Source organism: Sylvia atricapilla, chromosome 28 (assembly GCF_009819655.1).
Source record: "Sylvia atricapilla isolate bSylAtr1 chromosome 28, bSylAtr1.pri, whole genome shotgun sequence".
NCBI lineage: Eukaryota > Metazoa > Chordata > Aves > Passeriformes > Sylviidae > Sylvia > Sylvia atricapilla.
The window spans coordinates 4,036,162-4,057,220 of NC_089167.1; the positions used below are offsets into that span (position 1 = coordinate 4,036,162).

The window sequence follows — 21,059 nt, forward strand, 5'->3', positions numbered from 1 at the left end:
ATCGGTTCGGAGGGGGCGAGGGGTGGGATTGGGACCGGAGAAAACCGAACAGGACCGAGGAGAGACCAGGATCGGTACCGGGGAGCGCGAGATGGGACCGGGGGAGTTCGGCAGGACCGGTACCGGCGGAGATGGGATGGCACCGGAGAGACCAGGGTCGGTACCGAGGGACATGGAACGGTACCGGAGAGAGCACGATCGGTACCGGGAGATACGAGACGGGAGCGGGGGGGTCGGGACGGGACGGGACGGGACAGCCCCGGCCCGGGGGCTGCAGGAGCGGGGGCTGCGGGCCAGGTCCCCGCAACAGCCCGTCCCCGCCGCCCCCCCGGCGCTGGCCCCGCTCCCAGCCCTGCGCCCGGGGCTGCAGGGGCCGAGCTCCGCGCTTGAACCCGCCCCCGCCAGATCTCATTTCCCTAAAAAAAAAAAAAAGAAAAAAAAAAAAAAAAAAAAAAGAAAAAAAAAAAAAAAAAAAAAAAAAAAAAGAAAGAAAAAAAAAAAAAAGAGGGAGAGAGAGAGCGAGGGAGGAAAAAAAAAAAAAAAGCGAAGAAGGGAAGAAGGGAAGGAAAGAGGGAAGAGAGGGAAAAAAAAAACCCCGGCCGAAGCCATGGCCGGGCTGCGGAGCTGCGGGCTGCTCCTCTGCCTGCTCGTGGCCCGGGCCCTGCGCTTCCCGGACTATTCCTACGTGCTGGAGGAAGAGGAGGAGGACGAGGAGCCCCTGGACTACAAGGACCCCTGCAAAGCCGGTAGGAGCGGGGGGATGCGCGGACAAAGGGGAGCGCGGGGGGGCCGCGGGACCGCGAGTGCGGGAATGAGCGTGGGGCGAGTGTGAGCGTGCCCCGCACACAGTCCGGGGCTCTGCACGGCGGAACTCGGCCCCGCCGCCCGGGACTGGGGGCACCGCAGGAGCAGCGGCGGCTCCCGCTCCGGGGTGCATTTGGTTGTACTTAGGCTGAGGAGCGGGGGGGGCTGGCCCGGCACCCCGCTTTCTCTGCCCGCTCTTGGCTGCGCTGGCAGCTGTCAAAGGCGGCGGGGAGCCCCCAGCCCCCCAGCCCGGCCCCCTCTCCATCCTGTCCCCCCGCAGAACCGGACCCATGCTGCACCCCCAGTCCCTGAACCCGCACTCTGCACCCCTCGGCTTTCCCCGTCTCCCCCAGCCCGCAGCTAAAGCTCCTTCCCCCTGGGACACCCGGGAGGCGCTACCACGGGCCGGGGTCCCTCTGTGCCGGGACAGGGGGTTCGGAGCTGCTCCCCAACTTTTGGAAGGGCTGGGGACGCACTGGGTGCTGCGGGGGGCAAATCCCCGTGTCCCGGTTCGCGCTGAGGCGGATGAAGGATTTGGGGAGGGGGAAACTGAGGCACGGCGGGGCCGGGCAGGGCTCTGAGCCGGGCGCGAGGGCCGGGGTCTGGCGGGGGATCACGTTTCTCTGTACTGGCATTGTCTGCGCTGCAAGGCGGCTGTTGATATAACTCTGTCTACACGAGGGCTTTTTTCTGGCCAAAAATCCTTCCCTTCCTGCCCTCCCGGGCTGAAACAGCAAGGCTTGCAAAACCGTCCGGGCAGAGCCGGCTGGAGCCTTCCCTCCTCTCCCGCTTCCTCCAGCTGAGCGGCAGGGAAGAGGCTTCAGCGGGGGTTAAGGAGCGCTGGCTTTGCCCCTGTCCCCTCCTCGCCCCGCTCCTGTGCACCCCCAGACCCTCCCTGACCGCCCGGGGCTGCCTTTTACCCCCCTCCCCATTCCCGTCCTGCCTTTTTATGAGATCCTGATGGGATTTAATTTAATTACGGCAGCTCTTCCTCGGGAGCCGGGGGTGGGGTGGGGGGGGATCAGGCCCTGCCACGCATCGAGCGAGCCGGGGATTCACCCTGGTTTGTCTCCACAGCACCGACGTGGTGAAATTCAGTTTCCCGGGGAGCCTGAACCCCCTGGCATCCTCCTGACCCCCCCGTGCCCCCCCCCCCCCCCGGCACCCCATGGTTCGGTTTTGGGGTGTTGAGACACCCCCACTCCGAGCTCCGGGCAGTGCCAGAAACAGCCAAGCACCGAAATTTTGGCTCCGAGGAGGGAAAGCACCGGGAGAGGGATTTGCGTTCCTCATGCCAGAGGTATCCTGAGGCCAGCGGCTGCCCGCGGCCCGCCGGCCACCCCGGGTGATGCCACCCCGGGTGATGCCACCCGTCTGCACCGGTGCCAGCGGAAGGGGAAGAGCCTCCCGTGCCGCCGCGTCGCTTCCAAGGATGCCAAAAGTGGAAAGCGCTGGGAGATGCAGCCCCGGGAGCAGCCCCCAGGGACAGGCAGGAGGGAGGAAGGAATCGGCCCCGGTTTCCCTTCAGCCGCTCAGCACAGGCGGGTCTCGGTGCCCGGGAGCGGCCGCGGGGTCAGCTCCGGGTCGGATCTCCGGTTGGGAAAGGCGGCTGGAATGGCTCCCAAGCCCCCGCTGGGCCGGGACAGCGGCCCCGGGGCTCGCTCCGGCTCATCCCGCCAGAGCCGCGGGCTGCCGAGCGCTTTGGCGATGGGAGCCGGGCACCCCTGGGTGCCCCCAGCACCTGGAGGGGTGGGATGGAGCCCGTCTTGTACCCTGGGTCAGCTCCACCTCCACATTTTGGGGTGCTGGCTAAACTGGGGGGCTGAAACCCCCCCGTCCAGCATTCCATCCCCCCGCTCCGTGGGGGAGCAGAGCATTTGGGGGCTCACACAGCCCCCCAGAGTGGGTGTTTGGGGGGATCTTCTCTTCAGCATCACCTGCGTGGCAGAACCACGGCACACACGGGTGGGGTTGGGGCTCTGACCCCCCCTTTCCCGGCTGTGCCTGGAGTTCTCCAGCCACCAGGATTTCACCTAGATTACACTTTCCAGGCGTAGCCAGCCCAGGCTACTGGTTGCAGTCACACTTGTCAAGCTGCCCAAAAATATTTTCCAGCCGTTATATGTCACTTATTCATGCAGGGTAAAAAATCCACCCGCGGGGCCGGGGCCGGCGGGAGGCCTGCGGTTCAGGGCTCGGCAAACCCTGGAAATCTCAGAGCGATCCCGGGATCTGCTTTTATCTTTGTGTAATCACCCGTTCGGCGCGGCGGCATCCTCCGCCGGGGGCCCGGGGTGCCACGGCGAGGCCGGGGGGGGTTCGCTGCTCTCTGCCCTTCCCTCCCCTGCCCCGGCTCCTGGGAAACGCCTCGGCTGCTGATTCACGCCGGCGGGTCGTGCCCAGGGGGGAGAACGGCGCTTCCTGAGGCTTTATCCGCCGCCGAGCCGGGGCTGGGAAACACATGGCCGGGAGAGACGGGGCGGCCCCGGGGAGAGCCGGGGAGAACAAAGCGGCCGGGAGGGGACGCGGGGACAGGAGGGAGAATGGCTCGTTCTGGGGTTTCCCCAAATTTTTTTAGGTTTTTATTTTTTTTTTTCCCTGGGATGGGTGTTTTCCGGGCAACGACGTGTCCTCCTGCTTGCCTGTGGTTTTACTGGGGATTTTTGGAGGTCTCCGGAGAGAGGAAAAGCTTCTCGCTGCATCCCGCCGAGCCGTGGGAAGCGGAGATCCCTCTTTTCACCTGGCCAAAGGCTGCGGGAGGTCACTGATGGCTGGCTTCGTGTGGCAAATAGCGCTCCACGCGCGTGGGGAAGGCGGGGGGAAGATCCCGAGGGCGGGAGGGTTTATCAGGGAGCCGGGAGGGTTTATCAGGGAGCCGGGAGCAGCCTCGGGAAGGGTTGAGGTGTGCTGGGAGGACTGGAAGCACAACACGGGAGATGTTTGTGTTGCTGCAGCAGAGGATGCCCTGAGGTCTCTGGGAGCCCTCGGGAGCCGCTGTCCTTTGGCAGAGCCGAGCCCGGGGTGCCCCACGCGTGAGGAGTTGGGTGTCAGGCCGTGTCCCCGTCTCCATTCCCTGTTCCCGCTGTCACCAGGCTCCTCTCCAAAGTGACAACAACCCCCCTGACATCCCCTTGGCAGAGCAACTCCCAAATATTTTCCTTTCCAGCAGCTCGCCCTTTCACAGGGACTGGTGCTGTTGGCCCGGGATGTGTTTTCCTCGGTGACCTGGCCTTGGAGAGGGGATGTGAGGAGACCTCGCTCCCCGCACACGGCTCCTTCCAGCCCGGCGCCAGGTTTGGCATCCTCCACGCCGAGCCCCGGAGGAGGCTCTTTCCTCCTTTTGCTGTCACGGAAGAGGAGCAGAAGGAAAACGCTCCCCTGGAGTGATCCAACCGATCCCTCCCACTCGCAGCCTGCCCCGGGACGGACGTTTCCTGCCGCTGGAATTTGTTTGCTGCCCGGGATGTTTATTCGAGGCTCCGCGGTGTGTATTTCGTCACCTGGAGCAGGCGAAGGGCTTTGGAGGCGGAATGCCGGTGCCCAGGGCTGGGGAGGGGATTTGGCTGTGGGTGCTCAGGGATGCGTTGGCGGGGAGAGGATGTGCCTTGCACCGCAGGGAATCCGGGACGGGATCAGCCCTCCACCTCGGATGTTGTGTTGGAGCCTCGCTGCCTTCCCCAGCGGCTGGATGCCCAGTGCCGGCTGCCGGCGCAGCCCCGGGCCTCCCAAAGCCACCAGCGGGGATAAGGATGCTCCAGGCAGGAAGCAGGAGGTGGGGGGTGGCAGTGACCGATATCTGAGAGCAGGGCTGCCTCTCGGGGGCTGGCTGAGCGGCTCTATCCCCCCGTGCCTCAGTTTCCCCAGGCACGGGGGCCGTGATCTGGCCTGGCTCCCAGCCTGGCCTCCGAGGCTTGAATTCCTGCTTTGTGCCTGCTGCGCTGCTCGGAAGGTGCTCTGGGAAAGCAAATATTCCTCGGGCCGGCGTTTACAGGCTGGCTGCTCGCTCTCCCCCGCCGCCGGCGAGGGGCACCGCCACAGGGGCCGTGCCGGGGCCGGGGGGCAGCAGAGGGGCCGCTTCCCCTCCCTGCTGTCCCCTCTGTCCTGGGGGTCTCCCAGGGCCGCTGCGGGGTGCTCACCATCCTTCCACCCCCACGCCGCGGCCCCACTCGAGCTCCGTGGGCAGGGCAGAGCCCCGGGGCCGGGGGGGACCCCCGGGTGCAGCGCGTTTCGCCGCGCAGCTGGGCCGGCGTGCGGGGGCGAGGGGCGGTGCGCCGAGCATTCCACACATATTTAAGGGCTCTGAGAGCCAGTGGGATGCTGCGCCGGTGGCTCCGTGGCTTTTACAGCCCGGCAGCTCGGCTGAGGCCGGGGTACACCTATTTCAGGTCTCGTTCCCGGCTGGGGCAGAGCAGTTCAATCCCTGCTCCCTTCCACATGCCAAATCCTGCCTGCACCGGGAGGGATGCTCAGGATTCCCACGAGGACTTGGAATGACTGGGATGGAGCTGCTGAAGCAGTGAGGGAATGCTGGGCTGGGCGGATGCTTCCCGTCCTGTGCTGTGCTCTTTGAGGGCTCCTGGGACCCACACCGGGATGAAAATCCCTCCTGCTCCAGGCCCTAGGAGCACTTGTGGGACCTGCACAAAGGTGAAGGTCTTTCCCACCTGGCGCCCTTTGGTGGGATCTTCGCAGGGGTGAGAGTTCCCCCTGCCCAGTGTCCCTCAAGGAATGGTGACACCCACACGAGGAGGAGGATCTTTCGCACCCTTCGGTGGGATTTTCTCGGGGATGAGGGTCCCCCTGCCCTGCAGCACGAGCGGGGCCTGCTCTGCCCCAGACTGACCTGGAATCTGATCCCGTCGTGTTTATCTGCCGCCCGCCCTGCCAAGGCTTCCCCCCGGCTCTGTTTGCTTTTCCCGGCTCACCAGAACGCCGCGTTCGCGCCCCGGCCTCTTCCCACCGCTTGTTCTATCGGATTTTTCCTGCAGAGCGAATCCCAGCCTTGGCGGGGCCCGAAGGCAGGCTCATCCCCAAACCCCAGCGATGCTGGAGAGGTCCGGCCCGTGGCTCCCCCTGCGCTGCTCACCTTGCCCAGGGCACGAGGGATGTGGAGCTCCTGCATCCCCGGCAGGGAGGAGAGGGACCCTGCGGGGGATCTGCGGGGCTGTGAGCGGCCAGGAGGTGCCTGGAGGATGGGGATGGGGTGCTGAGGGCTTTGGCTCGGGTCCCAGCGAAAAACCTTGTTTGTCTAAAGCTTCAGCCCCAGGGTTACGTCACTGTTCCGAGAACCCGAAAGAAAACACAGCACAAAAAAAAAATTTCAAACAACAGAGGAGGGCTGAGCTATCTCCCGGCTGCGGAGGGGAAGGAGCTCCGCGGGAGCAGCTCCCAAAGGGCTGGTTGTGTCCTGGGGGGTGGGAGGGATGTGCAGGGATGGAGCGGGGATGATCCCCCTCTCCTGGCTGCTCCGTGCCCCACGCCTGGCCTTGGAGCTGGCGTCCTGCCGGCATCTCATCCTCCCCACTTGGCACCGCTGCAGCTCGGACCTTGCCCCCAGGGCCTCTGTGACCGAGCAGAGAGCAGTCCCTGCGGCACAGCCCACGGGCTGGGAACAGCTCAGGGACACCAGGACACCTCAGGGGCACTGGGGACGCGTGTCCCCTGGTTTGGGGTCTCTTGGGCACCGTGCCCTGGTGGGGTGAGGGGATGTGCTGCAGGGAGTGGGAGCTGGGGGTTGTTTCCCCCTGTTCCCACCTCTGCTGTGCCCGGGACAGGGCTGGTGATGTCTCCAGGGCACCACTGTTGCCAAGAGACCTCCCCCCCGCTTGCAGAGGGTCCCCCTCACTTTCAGGGGGTCTCTTTTGCTTGCAGGGAGCCTCCTCCACCTCTCTCACATGAACGGGGAAGGGACAAGTGTCCCCAAGTGAAGCCCCTCAGGGAGTTTAACAGCATCTGGGGGCTTTTGGTGAGCAGAGACTCCCCCAAACTCCCCCACGTGTCACCTCCTGCCACGGGTGCACAGCGAGTGAGTGGGAGGAGGACGTGACCGGAGCCCAAACCAACCTGGAAGTTTCTCAATCTGACACTCAGGGCTTGGCCCCGACGTGTCTGTACAGGGATTGCTGCTGGGCCACCTCCACGGCCCCGCTTGCTCCTCTGGGAGCCACCAGCCCCCGTGGGCTGGGGGGGTTCTGGGGGAGCCCAGCCGCCTCAAACCTCCAGCAAAAGCAGCCCCTCATCCCCGGGCTGGCCTGCCCGGCTCTCTCTTGTCTCCCAAATCCCTCACATATGGTTTCTATATCACTTGGCTCGGCCGGCGCTTGCTGGGCTGTAAGCGAGCTTACTTTCCCTTGTCTTTCCGTGCAGCTCTTGGCACGGGACGCTCGTCCTTCTCCGCGGCCCTGGTCCTCCCCCGCGCTGCCCGTTCGGACACGTCTCTCCCAGCCCCGGGGAGGGTGTGGGGAGGCCGGGGCCGGCTGCTCCTGCCTCTGCTCTGCCCTCAAATTGCAGCCTGGCCCTGCCAGCCTCAGGTCGCTGCCAGGGGAGGTGCCGGCCCCGGCTTGTTTTGCTCTTCCATCGGCGTTGCCACAGGTCTGTCTCCACCCCGGAGCTTCTTCCCCCGGTGGGATTCACCCGGTGGTCAGTGCTGGGGACAGCCCCAAAACGTGGCTCTTTCACCCCAAAGGGCTCCACACCGCCGCTGGAGCGAGATTTGGGCTCGGTGCCGTGGAAAGGGATGGGATCCAGTGTTCTCCTCTTATCCCGTGGTTGTTCCTCTCACCCCGTGCCGGCTTTCTGGACCTCTCAGGGTTCTCCTAATTGTCCCGCCTTGCCTTCATAATTAGTGGCTCTCCTGGGATCCATTTGCTAAGTGCTTGGAGCACGACCTTGGCTCCGCTCACCCTTAACTCCTGCGCTGCTCCGGCCACCCCGTTCCCCACCACTGCCCTTCCCAAGGGATGGTGAAGTCAGGAGTTTTCCAGAACCCCCCTGTCCTCCCCAGGTACCCCTAAAGCTGGTGAGAAACCCCACTCCATCCACCGCACTGCGGCCTGACCTCAGCCGGCCGCGGCGTTTCCGCAGGAGCAGCCGCGTCCCCGGGGCTCGGGGCGGGCCAAGCGCCGGAGCCACGCGTGTCCCTGAGTCACGGAGGGGCCGTGCACTGGGGGACAGAGAGCAGCAGGAGGAGGAGGAAGGGTTATGCGCAGGGTCATGTCCTCCAGCCCCGTGATGCTGAAGCATCTCTGGCCGCCCCGCTGCCGGAGGGAGGGTCCCGGCCCCGGCAGACGGCCGGCTCCGTTCCTGCGGGCGCTGGGCACAGCGGGAGCTTCCCGGCCCATATGGCTCCGCTCGGCGCTGGCAGATGACTCACAGGTCGCTGGCTGGAGCAGCCCGGGGCGGTCGGAGCTGACACCGGGCTGGGGGGCAGGAGCCGGGCAGGAGGGCGGTGTAAAGCCCGCAAAAGTGGGGGAATAAAAAGGCAGTTTTGCAACACAAATCATAATAGAAACCCTAAAAAGTGATGGATGGGCTTTATGCGATCCAGATGTGCGAGCAGGGCTGGCTTCAGCTGCTGGGGAGTGGGGGAAGCCGGCCAGCACCATGCGCAGCTGAAGGAGAGTGAGAGGAGGAGGAGGAGGGGGAGAAAGGGTTTGCCTTCATCTTCGGGGTTCATCCTTGGGTTTGCCTTCATCCTTGCCCCAGGAGGGGCTGGGGAGAGGCACCCGGCGGGATTTGGGATCCACAAAGGATGACTAACCTCTGCTCTTCCCCTCCCAGCCGCCTTCCTGGGTGACATCGCCCTGGACGAGGAGGACCTGCAGCTCTTCCAGGTGGACCGAGTGGTGGACCTGGCTCGTCACACCGTCACCCGCCTGCCCTCCAACTCCTCAGGTACCGCTGTGCCCGCAGTGCCCCCCGCCCGCCCCGTGCCCGGGGAGATGCTGACTCCTCTCCTCACAGGCAGCGACGCCCCCAGCCCCCGGCCGGGTCCCGCTGGGCGCCGCCGGGGCCGGCAGCGGGCACGGAGCCGCCGCGCCGCCACGTCCCGGCCGGAGCGAGTGTGGCCGGACGGGGTCATCCCTTATGTCATCAGCGGCAACTTCAGCGGTGAGTGACAGCCAGCCCGGGGGTGTCCGGCCCCGCCGTGCCTCAGTTTCCCCGCCGGGCTGACCCACCCTCGCCGCCCCCTCCCCAGGCAGCCAGCGGGCCATCTTCCGGCAGGCCATGCGCCACTGGGAGAAGCACACGTGTGTCACCTTCCTGGAGCGCAACGACGAGGACAGCTACATCGTGTTCACCTACCGCCCCTGTGGGTACGTCCAGCTCCTGTCCCGGGGGGTTGCGCTGCGGGGTTTTGTCGGGGGGACTCACGGTCGGGGTCCGGGAGGTGCCGGAGTTCGGCGCTTGCCGCCGGGGGCTGCGGTCGGTGGCGCGGCACCAGCCCGGGCTCGCAGCGGGGCTGCTGCCAAAGGAAACAGGGGTTTGGACGAGCTCAGCGTCTTCACGCGTCAGGGCACGGCCCCGGCCAAGCAGATGGTGGTTAGGAGAAGGATTTCCCCTGGAATGGGAGCCCCCGCGTGGGTGCAAACCCTGAGCCCGGGTGCAGAGCGCGGGGCTGGAGCAGCTCGCTGCAGGGCAGGGGTGCAGGGAGCTGGGTGGGCACCCATGGGAGCGAGATGTGGGGCTGGTGCAGCCGTGCCGAGCCGTGCTGAGCCATCCCGTGCCAGCAGCCGAGCTCTCCCAGTTTCCAGGCAGAGCTGAGGCTCGAGTTCCTCACCTGGGCAGGATGCCCGAAGTTCCTGTGTCAGGGATGGTTCCCACATGCCCGAAGTTTTGTGGGACCCCCACGCTAATATTCCTGGCTGGGGAACACCGGGGGGTCCACAGCACCCCCCAGAGAGCCGGGAATCACCTGGTTCCTCCCTGCAGGTGCTGTTCCTACGTGGGCCGCCGAGGAGGGGGACCCCAGGCCATCTCCATCGGCAAAAACTGTGACAAATTCGGCATCGTGGTGCACGAGCTGGGCCACGTCATCGGGTTCTGGCACGAGCACACGCGCCCCGACCGGGATGACCACGTCTCCATCATCCGGGAGAACATCCAGCCAGGTGGGGATGAGCTTCCTCCCCCTCCTCCTCCTCCTCTTCATCCCCGCAGTGGGGTGCTGCCGAAGCTGGGGTCCCCCTGACAGTGTCCCCACCCTGTCCCCCCCAGGGCAGGAATACAACTTCCTGAAGATGGAGCCGGAGGAGGTGGAGTCTCTGGGGGAGACCTACGACTTTGACAGCATCATGCACTACGCCAGGAACACCTTCTCCAGGTACGGCCTGGGGTGTCCCCTTGTGTCCCCTCCCCTCCTGCGTGTCCCCAAGCCCTGGGGATGTGGGCAGAGTTAATTCCCTTGAAGATTGGCATTCCGGGCAGGATGAAACCCCTCAGTGTCCCTTCCCAGAGCAGGGAATTGCTGTCCCCGTGGTCACCTCCTCTGGGGACACATCCCCGCTGACTCACCGGCCCGCAGGCTTTAATTAGCCGGGCTGCTTTTAATTAGCCGGGCTGTTTTTAGCATCCTTCCCCCGGTGGCAGCAGCCGGCGGTGGGGAGAGGCCGCAGGGCCGGGGATTCCCACCCTGCTCATCCCTTCCCTGCCCCAGGGGCATCTTCCTGGACACCATCCTGCCCAAATACGACGTGAACGGCGTCCGGCCCGCCATCGGCCAGAGGACACGGCTCAGCAAAGGGGACATCGCCCAGGCCCGCAAGCTCTACCGCTGCCCAGGTCAGTGCCACGGCCCTGAGGGGCAGCCCCGGGGTCGTGTTTCCCAGGAAACGTTCGGCTTCGTCCCAAATCTTGGCAAAAGTGGCGTCATCCTGGATGGATTCGCTGTTTCCAGTGTTTTTGGGGTCCTGAAGAAAACTCGGGGTGCTTCCCTTCACCCACGGTATTTTGGGGGGCTGTGAGCAGAATCTGTCTGTGTGAGGGTGTCCTCAGCTGTCCTCTCTTCCCATGCCTCTGGGAAAAGAGCATCGCCCCAGAGTGCTGCCCTCAAAAAAATCCTCTTCAGAGCATCTTCTGGAGCAGCCCTCAAAAGAGCATCCTCCAAGAGCATCCCCAAAAATAACGCCCTGAAGAAATCCCCCAAAGAGGAACCATCCAAGAACATCTCACAGGAGCATCCCCCCAAAGAAATCCCCCAAGAACATGCACCAAATTGGATCCTCCAAAAGCATCCCCAAAAGCAATCCCTCAAAGAGCATCATCCAAGAACGTGCCCCAAGAGCATTCCCCCATAAAAATCCTCCAAGAGCATCCTCCAAAGAGCATCTCTCAAAAAACATCTCCCAAAAAAAAGTCTTTCAAAGAGCATCTCCCCCCAGAGCCTCCTGCATGAGCACCCCACAAAAAAATCCCCCAAAGAGCATCACCCCAGAGGATTCCTACAAAAGAACCCTTCAAGAGAAGAGCATCGCCCCCAGAGGATCTTCCAAGATCGTCCCCCAAAGAGCATCCCGCTGCCAAGTCCTCCAAAGGCCATTCCCCCGAGAGCATCCTCCGAGAGCAGAGCATCCCCTGAGAGCATCCTCTGAGCCCACCAGCGCCCCTGGAGAGTGAAACTCCTCGGAGCATCCTCCAGGAGCCTCCTCCACCCCACCGCTGCACCCGGAGGGGTTCGGATGAGCTGGAACGGAACATCCTGATCCCATCAGAGCCCACAAATCCCCCTGGGGATGAAGCAGATCGTGGCCAGCTCGCTGTTGTCACCCTGCAGGGCTCTGGGACTGTGACCAGGAGGGGTGGCATTGTCCCAGGCGCGGGGAGGGGGCGGCTGGCACGAGTCCCCCGACAGCAGACACGTGCTCCGGGGCTGTGCTGGCAACATCTGCAAGGAGTTTGGCTCCCGCACGCTCCCGCTTTAATTCCAGCAACTAATTAGCAGCCTGGAAGAGGGATGCCTTTGTGAGGGGCCCCACGGCCGTGCCGCCTTCAGGGGAGCAGGAAAAGTGATTAGCTTGGAGCAAGGAAAAGCAAAAAAAAAAGAGAAGCCCCCCCTCCCGAAAAAGCCTCTCTGGATCACAACTTTCCCTTTCTTTTGTTTCCACTGTAAAGCGAGGAGGGGAAAAAAGGCAGCGAGCCCAGGTTGCAAACGGCCCTTTTTTTGCACCGTTTCGCCTTTCATCTCGTGTCCCCTTCCCTGCGGCGTGGGGAGGGGGCGGCCGCGGCCCCCGGCGGCGGAGCTCCGGGGCATGTGGCTTCCAGATGGCAGCGCTGGGCCGGCTCCAGGCGCGGCTCCGCTGCCCAAACCTGCCCGGAGCGGCGTGGCACGGCCCGGGGGCGCCGGCAGAGCTCCTGCCCCCCGGCCGGGCCGCTGGAGGGGTGCCACGGAGCCGGGAGCAGCTCCAGGGGGGAGCGGGGATGGTGGAGATGTGGGTTTTTTGGTTATTTTTTTGGTCCTCAGTGCTGGGAGTTTGGCTGGGAAAAGGGTGCTGGGTGTAGAGGTGCATTCAGTGATTCCCTTCCTGCTGCTGGGGGTTTCCCTGAGGGGTCTGAAGCCCGGTTTTGTCCCTCCACAGCCTGTGGGGAGACGCTCCAGGACAGCCAGGGCAACTTCTCCTCCCCGGAGTTCCCCAATGGATACTCTGCCCACATGCACTGCGTCTGGAGGATCTCGGTCACCCCTGGAGAGAAGGTACTGACTGCCGGGGTGAAGGCTCCCACCCTCTGCCAGGCCTCCTCTCCCTCTTCCCGGCCTGTTTTTGGGCTGTTCCGAACCCCAGCATCCCCTCGTGGGGTGGGCTGCTCTGGGCAGAGCGGGTCTGGGTTCCCCCTGGCAGATGGGGTGTGGGGGGAGCTCACCCCACGCTCTTCCTGCTCCTTCTCCAACCTTAGATCATCCTGAATTTCACCACCCTGGACCTGTACCGAAGCCGGCTGTGCTGGTACGACTACGTGGAGGTGAGAGACGGGTTCTGGAGAAAGGCCACGCTGCGAGGTAACCACCCGGGGCCTCCTGCCCGCTCCTCCTGCCCCCGGGGCCGGCAGCGGGGCCGGGGGATTCCCTCTGCCTCTCGCCCTGCCTCCCTGATAGCCCACAGTCCTGGGGAGGGGGGAATTACCCCCCAGAGGAGGGGGTGCTTGGGGTCAATGGAGCTCCCAGTTTAGCCCACACCAGTGAAACCAGTCTGGGTGATCCAGCTGGCTGGCACATCCCTTCCCCAGGGAGTGCCAATGTCCTGGTCCCACCCTGAGGAGCTGGATGTTCCCCAGGGAGATTCCAGTGTCCTCGTCCCATCCCTGTGATGTTCCCCAAGAGATGCCAGTGTCCCGGTCCCACCCCGAGGAGCTGGATGTTCCCCAGGGAGATTCCAGGATCCCAGTCCCGTCCTCATGGACTGGATGTTCCCCAAATCCCAGCTGGAATCACCAGTTTAAATGAAACAGCCAGAAAAGCCGGAGGGGAGGTGGAGGGGAAGGTGGAGGGAGAAACAGCTTTTGACTTTAGGCTGGAAAGGGGCATCAGAGGGAGCGGGAGGAGGAGGTGGTGAGGAAGAGGAGGAGGTGAGGAGGAGGTAAAAGTGAGGAAAAGGAGGAGGGGAGGAGGAAGAGAAAGTGGTGATGAGGAAGAGGAGGTGGTAGTGAGGAAGAGGAGGTGGCGGTGAGGAAGAGGAGGTGGCGGTGAGGAAGAGGAGGTGATGGTGAGGAAGAGGAGGTGGTGGTGAGGAAGAGGGAGTGACGGTGAGGAAGAGGAGATGGCGGTGAGGAAGAGGAGGTGGCGGTGAGGAAGAAGAGGTGGTGTTGAGGAAGAGGAGGTGGCGGTGAGGAAGAGGGAGTGACGGTGAGGAAGAGGAGGTGGCGGTGAGGAAGAGGAGATGGCGGTGAGGAAGAGGAGGTGATAGTGAGGAAGAGGAGGCGGCAGTGAGGAAGAGGAGGTGGCGGTGAGGAAGAGGAGGTGGTGGTGAGGAAGAGGAGGTGGCGGTGAGGAAGAGGGAGTGACGGTGAGGAAGAGGAGATGGCGGTGAGGAAGAGGAAGAGGAGGGTGCCAGCACGGCAGCCCAGCACGCCTTCCTCCCCAGGCAGGTTCTGCGGGAACAAGCTGCCCGAGCCCATCATCTCCACCGACAGCCGCCTCTGGGTGGAGTTCCGGAGCAGCAGCAACTGGGTGGGCAAAGGTTTCTTCGCCGTCTACGAAGGTAGGGGGGAGCGGTGGGGCCCGGGGGTCGGCGTGGGGCCTGGGGGGCTCAGGCTGCTGCTCCTCCCCTCCAGCCATCTGCGGGGGGGACGTGAAGAAGGACAACGGCCACATCCAGTCCCCCAACTACCCCGATGACTACCGGCCCAGCAAGGTGTGCGTCTGGAAAATCACCGTGTCCGAGGGCTACCACGTGGGATTGACCTTCCAGTCCTTCGAGGTGGGTCTGCGTCCCCTCGAGGCTGGGGAGGGGTCGTCTCCTCACCCCAGGGGGCCCTCAGGATGGGCTGGGGGCTGCTGCATCCCTCAGCACCCTCTCCGTGGTGCCGTGGGAGGGCTGACCTCAGAGGCTGGACAGAGCTGGAGAATAAAGCAGGTATTTATTGAAAAGCCTCCAGGATCCACCTTGGGCAGGACAAGAGCCTGGCCAGGGCTACACCCAGGGTGGACCCAAAATGGTCACAAAGTGGCTGAGCGTCACAAAGTCTCACATTTCTATAAGTTTTGGTCCATTTTCAAATTGGGGTTTAATTGTCCAATTACAGCTCCAGGTTGTGAGGTCTCACCCCTCTTGTCCCTCCCTTCAGCCCACCCTTGTTTGTGCTTTGGTCCTGAAAGATGTCCTTGGTCTTCAGCAGTAAAAGGATTTGTTTTGTCTCCCTGCTCTGTGAAGGGAACTTACTATCACTTAACACGAGGCTCAAATCCAGACCCCTGGGCAGCACACAATCTGAAAAACAAGAAAACTCAAATTTAAGGCATCATTTCGCCCTCAGTTTCCCCATGCAACAGGGGAAACTGGTTTAGGAAGAGTTTAGAGGTGCTGGGACAAAAAAAACCCCTGGTTTTACCACCCCCTACCAGATCGAGCGTCACGACAGCTGCGCCTACGACTACCTGGAGATCCGCGACGGGAGCAGCGACTCGAGCAGCCTCATCGGCCGCTACTGCGGCTACGACAAACCCGACGACATCAAGAGCACCTCCAACAAGCTCTGGATGAAATTCGTCTCCGACGGCTCCATCAACAAGGCCGGCTTCGCCGTCAACTTCTTCAAAGGTCTGGGGGGCGCTCCGGGGGGTGCTGGGGGTGCTCCCAGCGGCCCCGGCCGCTCACCGCCCTGCCCTGCCCTGCCCAGAGATGGACGAGTGCTCCCGCCCCAACAACGGCGGCTGTGAGCAGCGCTGCGTCAACACCCTGGGCAGCTACAAGTGTGCCTGCGACCCCGGCTACGAGCTGGCATCCGACAAGCGCCGCTGCGAGGGTGAGTGTCCCCTGAGAGCCCCCCAAAACCCCGTGCCCCTGGTGGTGTCCCCAGCCCCGTGGAGGTGACGGGCGCTGGGTGGTCCCGCCCTGCAGCCGCCTGTGGAGGTTTCCTCACCAAGCTCAACGGCTCCATCACCAGCCCGGGGTGGCCCAAGGAGTATCCCCCCAACAAGAACTGCATCTGGCAGCTGGTGGCCCCCACCCAGTACCGCATCTCCCTCCAGTTCGACTTCTTCGAGACCGAGGGCAACGACGTGAGCCGGGGGGAGCAGCCCCTCTGTGTGCCGAGTGCCGCCCCCAATGCTGCTGGTGGCCTCCGGGGTGTCACTGCCGTGTCCCCAGCCCCGTGTCACCGCCCCCCAGGTGTGCAAATATGACTTCGTGGAGGTGCGCAGCGGGCTCACGGCCGACTCCAAGCTGCACGGGAAGTTCTGCGGCGCCGAGAAGCCCGAGGTCATCACCTCCCAGTACAACAACATGAGGATCGAGTTCAAGTCCGACAACACCGTCTCCAAGAAGGGCTTCAAAGCCCATTTCTTCTCAGGTAGAGCTGCCCGGCCGCAGCACGGGCGTCCCCTGCCCTCCCTGTCCCAGCCAGCGCCCCCAGACCGCCGCTAACGCTCCCCTCGCCCACCCCGGGGGTGCAGCCCCCGCTCCCAAAGCCCTCCAGCCACAGGCAGCCTGGCTGGCAGCACGTTTTTGGAAGGCTTTCTCCTCTTTTGGGGGACGATTGGCTCCTACTTCAGAGTTGGGAGGGTCCCCAAATGGCATGGGGATGTTGGGGTTCAGCTGGGGACAGGGATGGGCTCAGCGCCGGGTGCTGCACCCCTCGGGTGGCATTACCAGGGTGGGGGGACGGTGACACCCCGCTCTGCTGCTGCTCCCCGCTCTGCTGCACGGCACCGGCTCCCTCCTCATCCCGGCGTCAGCATCCCGGGAGCCATCCCTCCTCCCCGAAACCATCACCCGCCTCTCCCTGTCCGCCCCACGGCCCGCTCTGCTCCCCCGGGCTGCCCCGCCAGGAGACGGTGTCACCTTCGGATGGGTCCTGTGCTAGGGATGGGGACACGGAGCCGGGGCTGGACCCTGGGCTGGGGGCTGCCACGGGACCCTCGGCGTGGCACAGTGCCCTGGACACCATCCCGGCTGTGAGAGACCTCCCGGACCCCACCGTGAGCCTCCCGCTGCCTTTTGGCTCCGTCGAGGCCGTTTTTGAGGCTGCTCGGCGGCGGGAGCAGCGGGAGCGGCATTCCCTGGAGCCTCCGGGGAGTTTCCTGGAGCGGCGGCGGCCCGCGGGCCGGGGGTCGAGTGTCTTTGCTTTATCTGTTCAATGAAAACCAAGGCGAGTAGGGCGGCCCAGGGGGCCCAGCCGTCGGGAGCCGGCACCCTCCTCAGAGTGATTCCTCGGGGAAGCCCGGCGGCCGAGCGGGACCACGGGCAGCCGGGTGAGTGTCCCCCGGGAGCACTTGGAGCTCCTCCCCTCTCCCCTTTTCCCTCTTTTCCTCATCCCACTGGGATGTGCGGTGACGATGGACCGCCAAAGCCTCTCCTCCGCCTTTCCCTGCTCAGGTCTCGGGCTTTCCCGGCAGCAGGACCACCCTGGAGGACTCGGCCACAGCGGGGTCTCTCCTCTGGTCCCCCCCGGGGTTGCTCCCCGGGGCAAAACCTCTCCCGTGCGGCCCCTTTTTAGCCGCGGAGGGTCCCGGTGCTCCGGCCGAGCCCCGTCCCTCGGTGCCGCGGGCAGCCTGGCCGTCCGGGCGCCCGTTTTTCCCCGGTGAAGATGTGACCCCCTTCCTCCTCCTCCTCCTCCTCCTCTTCCTCCTCCTCCTCCTCTTGGCGGGCCGGGGCTCGTAAGGATGCGCGTTCCGCCCGGGAATCCGCCACGCTGTCGGCATCCAGGTACGTGCCCCCGGCTCTCCGCCGAGCCCCGCCCGGCGCCGGGGGGTCCGCAGCGGGGGGAGAGGCGCTGCCGGGGCTGCGGGGCGGTGAGCAGCCCGGAGCCGTCGGATGGCCGCGGGGGAGAACGGTGAGCGCACGGCGATGCCGGGTGGCGGGCGAGCGAGCCGGTTGGAATAAAGGATTGCTAAAGACACCGACCCGGTGGGCTTCTTTCCGCTGCCAACTCTCTCCTGCTCTTGTCTCGCCCGCCCAGGCTCCCTCCGTCCCGCCAGCTCCCCCCGCGGTGCTGGAGCTGCTCCGAGCCCAGGAGCCCCTTCCCATCCCCAAACGGCCCTTTCCGCCTCGCTTCCTCCTCCCTCAGAGCCGAGGAGACGTCAGGTTACAGCCTCGGCTTGAGAGGCGGCCGCGGGGCCGGGGGGGCCGGGGCAGGACCCCCCCTCGCCGCTGGCTCCAGGAGGGACCCCGGCTCCTCTCCGGCATCGCTGTGAGCTCGGAGCGGGACGCTGAGGGAGGCTGGTGCCCGCTTGCTGCTGGCTTCCCCCCGCCGCCGCCCAGTGCCCCCCAACACACCGCCCCGTGGGCAGGGGGAGCGAGGGGATGTGGAGGGGTCTTTGGGGGGCTCGGGGAGGGGCTGGCGAGGTGGTGGGAGATAAGTCCGGCCGGCTCGGGGTGATCCCAACCCCCTCCGCTTCCATTCCTAAACTGGACATCCCCAGTAAGCCACCCAAAGGCCATCCCCATCCTCCCGGAGGCAGCCTCGTGCCCCTTCCTCCTCCTCTTCCTCCCCGCAGAGCCGCTGGCCCCGGCCGCAGAGGGGCTCCCGGGGGTCCCCTCGCTGCTGCTTCCCCGGCTGCCGCTCCGCATGCCCCCGCCGGCCCCGCCGCCCCCCGCCCCCCATCGCTCCCCCCTTCTCTCCCTCTCTCTTTGCAGAGAAGAAGCAGCAGCTGCAGCCGCCGAAATCTCGCCTGCCCGGCCTGAAGTCCCGTCTGCAGAAGCGGCTGCGGGGCCCCTCCTGAGCCTCTCCATCCTCTCCGTCTTTCTCAGGAACGCCGCGGCCCCGGAGCCGTGCGGGAGCACGGTGGGACCGAGCCGAGCCGTGCTGCCGGCCCCGGCAGCCTTTTGCTTGACAGAACTGGTTGTTGACCTTATTTTTATTTTTTTTTTAACTTTTTTTTTTTTTTTTTTTTTTTTTTTTTTTTTTTTTTTTTTTTTTTTTTTTGTTCTAAGCACCCCACCCCCTTGGTTTTGTCATTGACCAGCTGACCTTGGTTGTTGTTTTTGGTTTTTTTTTCCCACCCCCCTCCCCAATTTTTACCGTGTCTGTGACATTTCCTATCGATGAGTAAAGAGGGACTCCCGCGTCCTGGTCTTTCTTGTGCATCTTTGGTTGTCACTGTGTGTTTTTCTGCCTCCCCCCATCCGTCCTGGCAGCAGGTAATGGTGGCACCCATGGGAGAGCTCACGGGAGAGGAGGAGCCGTCCCTGTCCCCCCGGGGGCTGGGGGACGCTGGAGCTGCTTGCTGCTGGCCGGGGGCGCTTGCTTGGCTGGAGGGCAGCGGTGCTGGGCCGGGGGCTGGAGGGGCCGCGTTGGGATGGAAATGCACCATTCCAGGCTTCCCCAGGCCTCTCAGAGATCCCTCTGCTCTCTCCCAGACAAGGATGAGTGCTCCAAGAACAACGGCGGCTGCCAGCACGAGTGCCTCAACTCCTTCGGCAGCTACGAGTGCCAGTGCCGCAGCGGCTTCGTGCTGCACGACAACAAGCACGACTGCAAGGAAGGTGGGTGCATCCCCCCGTTCCCCATTGCCATGGGACTCCCCCATCCGCGCATCCCTGACCCTCCTCGCCGTCCTGGCAGCTGGCTGTGACCACAAGGTGACATCCGTCTCGGGGACCATCACCAGCCCCAACTGGCCCGATAAATACCCCAGTAAGAAGGAGTGCACCTGGGCCATCAGCACCACGCCGGGGCACCGCATCAAGCTGGTAGGGGATTGGAGGGGTGCGTGGCACTGGGGTCACCTCTGCCAAGCCTCGACCTCACCCGGAACCTCCACAGACCTTCTCGGAGCTGGATGTGGAGGCGCAGCAGGAATGTACCTACGACCACCTGGAGATCTTCGATGGGAGGGACGCCAAGGCGCCGGCGCTCGGCCGCTTCTGCGGGGCCAAGGAGCCCGAGCCCATCATCTCCTCAGGCAACAAGATGTTCCTCAAGTTTGTGTCTGATAATTCCATCCAGAAGAAGGGATTCGAGGCCACCCACACCACAGGTACCTCTGTGGGGCTGAGCAGTGGGGTTCTGGGGTGGGGGCACAGCGTGGGTGCCCCTAAACCCCGGCTCCTCCCCCAGTGTGCGGTGGCCAGGTGCGTGCTGAGGTGAAGACCAAGGACTTGTACTCCCACGCCCAATTTGGGGACAACAACTACCCGGGGGGCTCGGACTGCGAGTGGGTGATCATGGCTGAGGAGGGCTTCGGCGTGGAGCTCATCTTCCAGACCTTCGAGATCGAGGAGGAGGCCGACTGCGGATACGACTACATGGAGCTCTTTGACGGCTACGACGGGACGGCCCCGCGCCTCGGCCGCTTCTGCGGCTCCGGGGTGAGCTGGGGACAGAGGGGGACGTGGGGTGGGTGGGAGTGAGGGGAGGAGTGAGGGCGCAGGGTGATGGATGAGGCCGAACCGGAGCGGTGCGGACAAATCCCCGTGGGAATTCGGTCTGGTGTGATGATCCCCACCCTCCACGCTGCAAATGTTCCCGCAATGTGTGCTCACCCCGGGGATGCTCGTGGGCCTGAGCACCCCCCGCCTCACCCCCGCAGCCCCCCGAGGAGGTCTACTCCGCCGGAGACTCGGTGATGATCCGCTTCCACTCGGACGACACCATCAACAAGAAGGGTTTCCACCTTCGCTACACCAGCACCAAGTTCCAGGACACGCTGCACACGAGGAAATGAGGGCCGGGGGTCCCGGCCCCGCCGCGGGCAGGGGAGGAGGAGGAGAAAGAGGAGGAGAAAGAGGAGGAGGAGGGCAGGGGGGACCTGCCCCGCACAGACTGCACGGAGGAGGAGCACACAGCCAACCTCAGCACTCAAGACACGCTCGCACGGGGCCCCGGGGCTCGGGCGCCCACGGCACGGGGGCACGGAGGGGGGGTCCCCGCTGGCAGCCGCCCACCCCGGTGCTGGGGGGGCCGAGCAGGACCCGCTGCCCTCCCCTGCCCCGGCCAAAGCTCTGAATGTACAAACCAGTAACCGGGAAGAGCCCAACACACACAAGGTGCTGTCTCTCTCTTGTACCCATGAAATAAATACCCTTGTACTTGGAGCGGGGGCAGCCCCGGACTCTTTGCTTCCGGCCCCGCAAAACAGCATCCCAAACGGGGCTGGACTGGGTGGGAAGGCACCCAGGACCCTGCATGGACCCCAGTCCTAAGGGAGGACCCCCATCTTCGGGGTTCGGATGGAGCAGAGCCAGGAATTCCAGCAAAGGAGCAGCCGGACCATCTCCTGGTGACAGTGGGTCCTGTGACGGGCGGCGGGCTCGGAGCCCTGTGCCCCCCCAGGACCGTGCAGGTGCGTTCTGTCCCCACACCTTTATTTTGAGGTGTCTCTGAGCCAGAAAAGAGCGCCCGCTGTGGGGTGGGTGGGTGCCACGTGCCGCGCCCACCGCGTGCTCCGGCGTGTCCCCGCGCTGGCGGTGGCAGATGGCGGGTGGGCTGTGACACGGCCCCCGCGCCCACCGCGTGCTCCCGCATGCCTCGACCCCTCCTGCATCCCGTGCTCGCTGCTGGTGCCGCGGGAGGCTCCTCTTTCCTGTTTGTGCCGGTGCCCAGACAGAACCGCGATGGGCACCGGGGTGTTTCATCCAGAGGGGGTTTCCATCTCCGTGGTGAAA

General features: G+C 64.5%; 2 protein-coding genes across 5 annotated transcripts in view; one reads left to right on the forward strand and one right to left on the reverse strand.

Moving 5' to 3' along the window:
- Nucleotides 1–21,059, reverse strand: part of LGI3 (leucine rich repeat LGI family member 3) — a 228,735-nt gene that overhangs the window by 12,092 nt on the left and 195,584 nt on the right.
- BMP1 (bone morphogenetic protein 1) lies at nucleotides 544–20,489 on the forward strand. Of its 4 annotated transcripts, XM_066337301.1 has the most exons (20): nucleotides 544–746; nucleotides 8,584–8,697; nucleotides 8,767–8,913; nucleotides 9,002–9,119; nucleotides 9,736–9,914; nucleotides 10,021–10,126; nucleotides 10,460–10,584; nucleotides 12,378–12,493; nucleotides 12,694–12,796; nucleotides 13,878–13,994; nucleotides 14,068–14,213; nucleotides 14,858–15,053; nucleotides 15,133–15,258; nucleotides 15,354–15,514; nucleotides 15,624–15,804; nucleotides 18,813–18,938; nucleotides 19,018–19,145; nucleotides 19,219–19,432; nucleotides 19,513–19,763; nucleotides 19,985–20,489. In XM_066337301.1, the coding sequence occupies exons 1-20, from the start codon at nucleotides 608–610 to the stop codon at nucleotides 20,117–20,119; spliced, it is 2,928 nt and encodes a 975-aa protein (XP_066193398.1). In that variant the 5' UTR covers nucleotides 544–607; the 3' UTR covers nucleotides 20,120–20,489. The 4 variants fall into 4 exon arrangements, with proteins under 4 accessions (XP_066193398.1, XP_066193397.1, XP_066193399.1 ...); XM_066337300.1 differs by having other exon boundaries at nucleotides 8,584–8,913; XM_066337302.1 differs by lacking the exons at nucleotides 18,813–18,938; nucleotides 19,018–19,145; nucleotides 19,219–19,432; nucleotides 19,513–19,763; nucleotides 19,985–20,489 and adding an exon at nucleotides 18,090–18,539 and having other exon boundaries at nucleotides 8,584–8,913.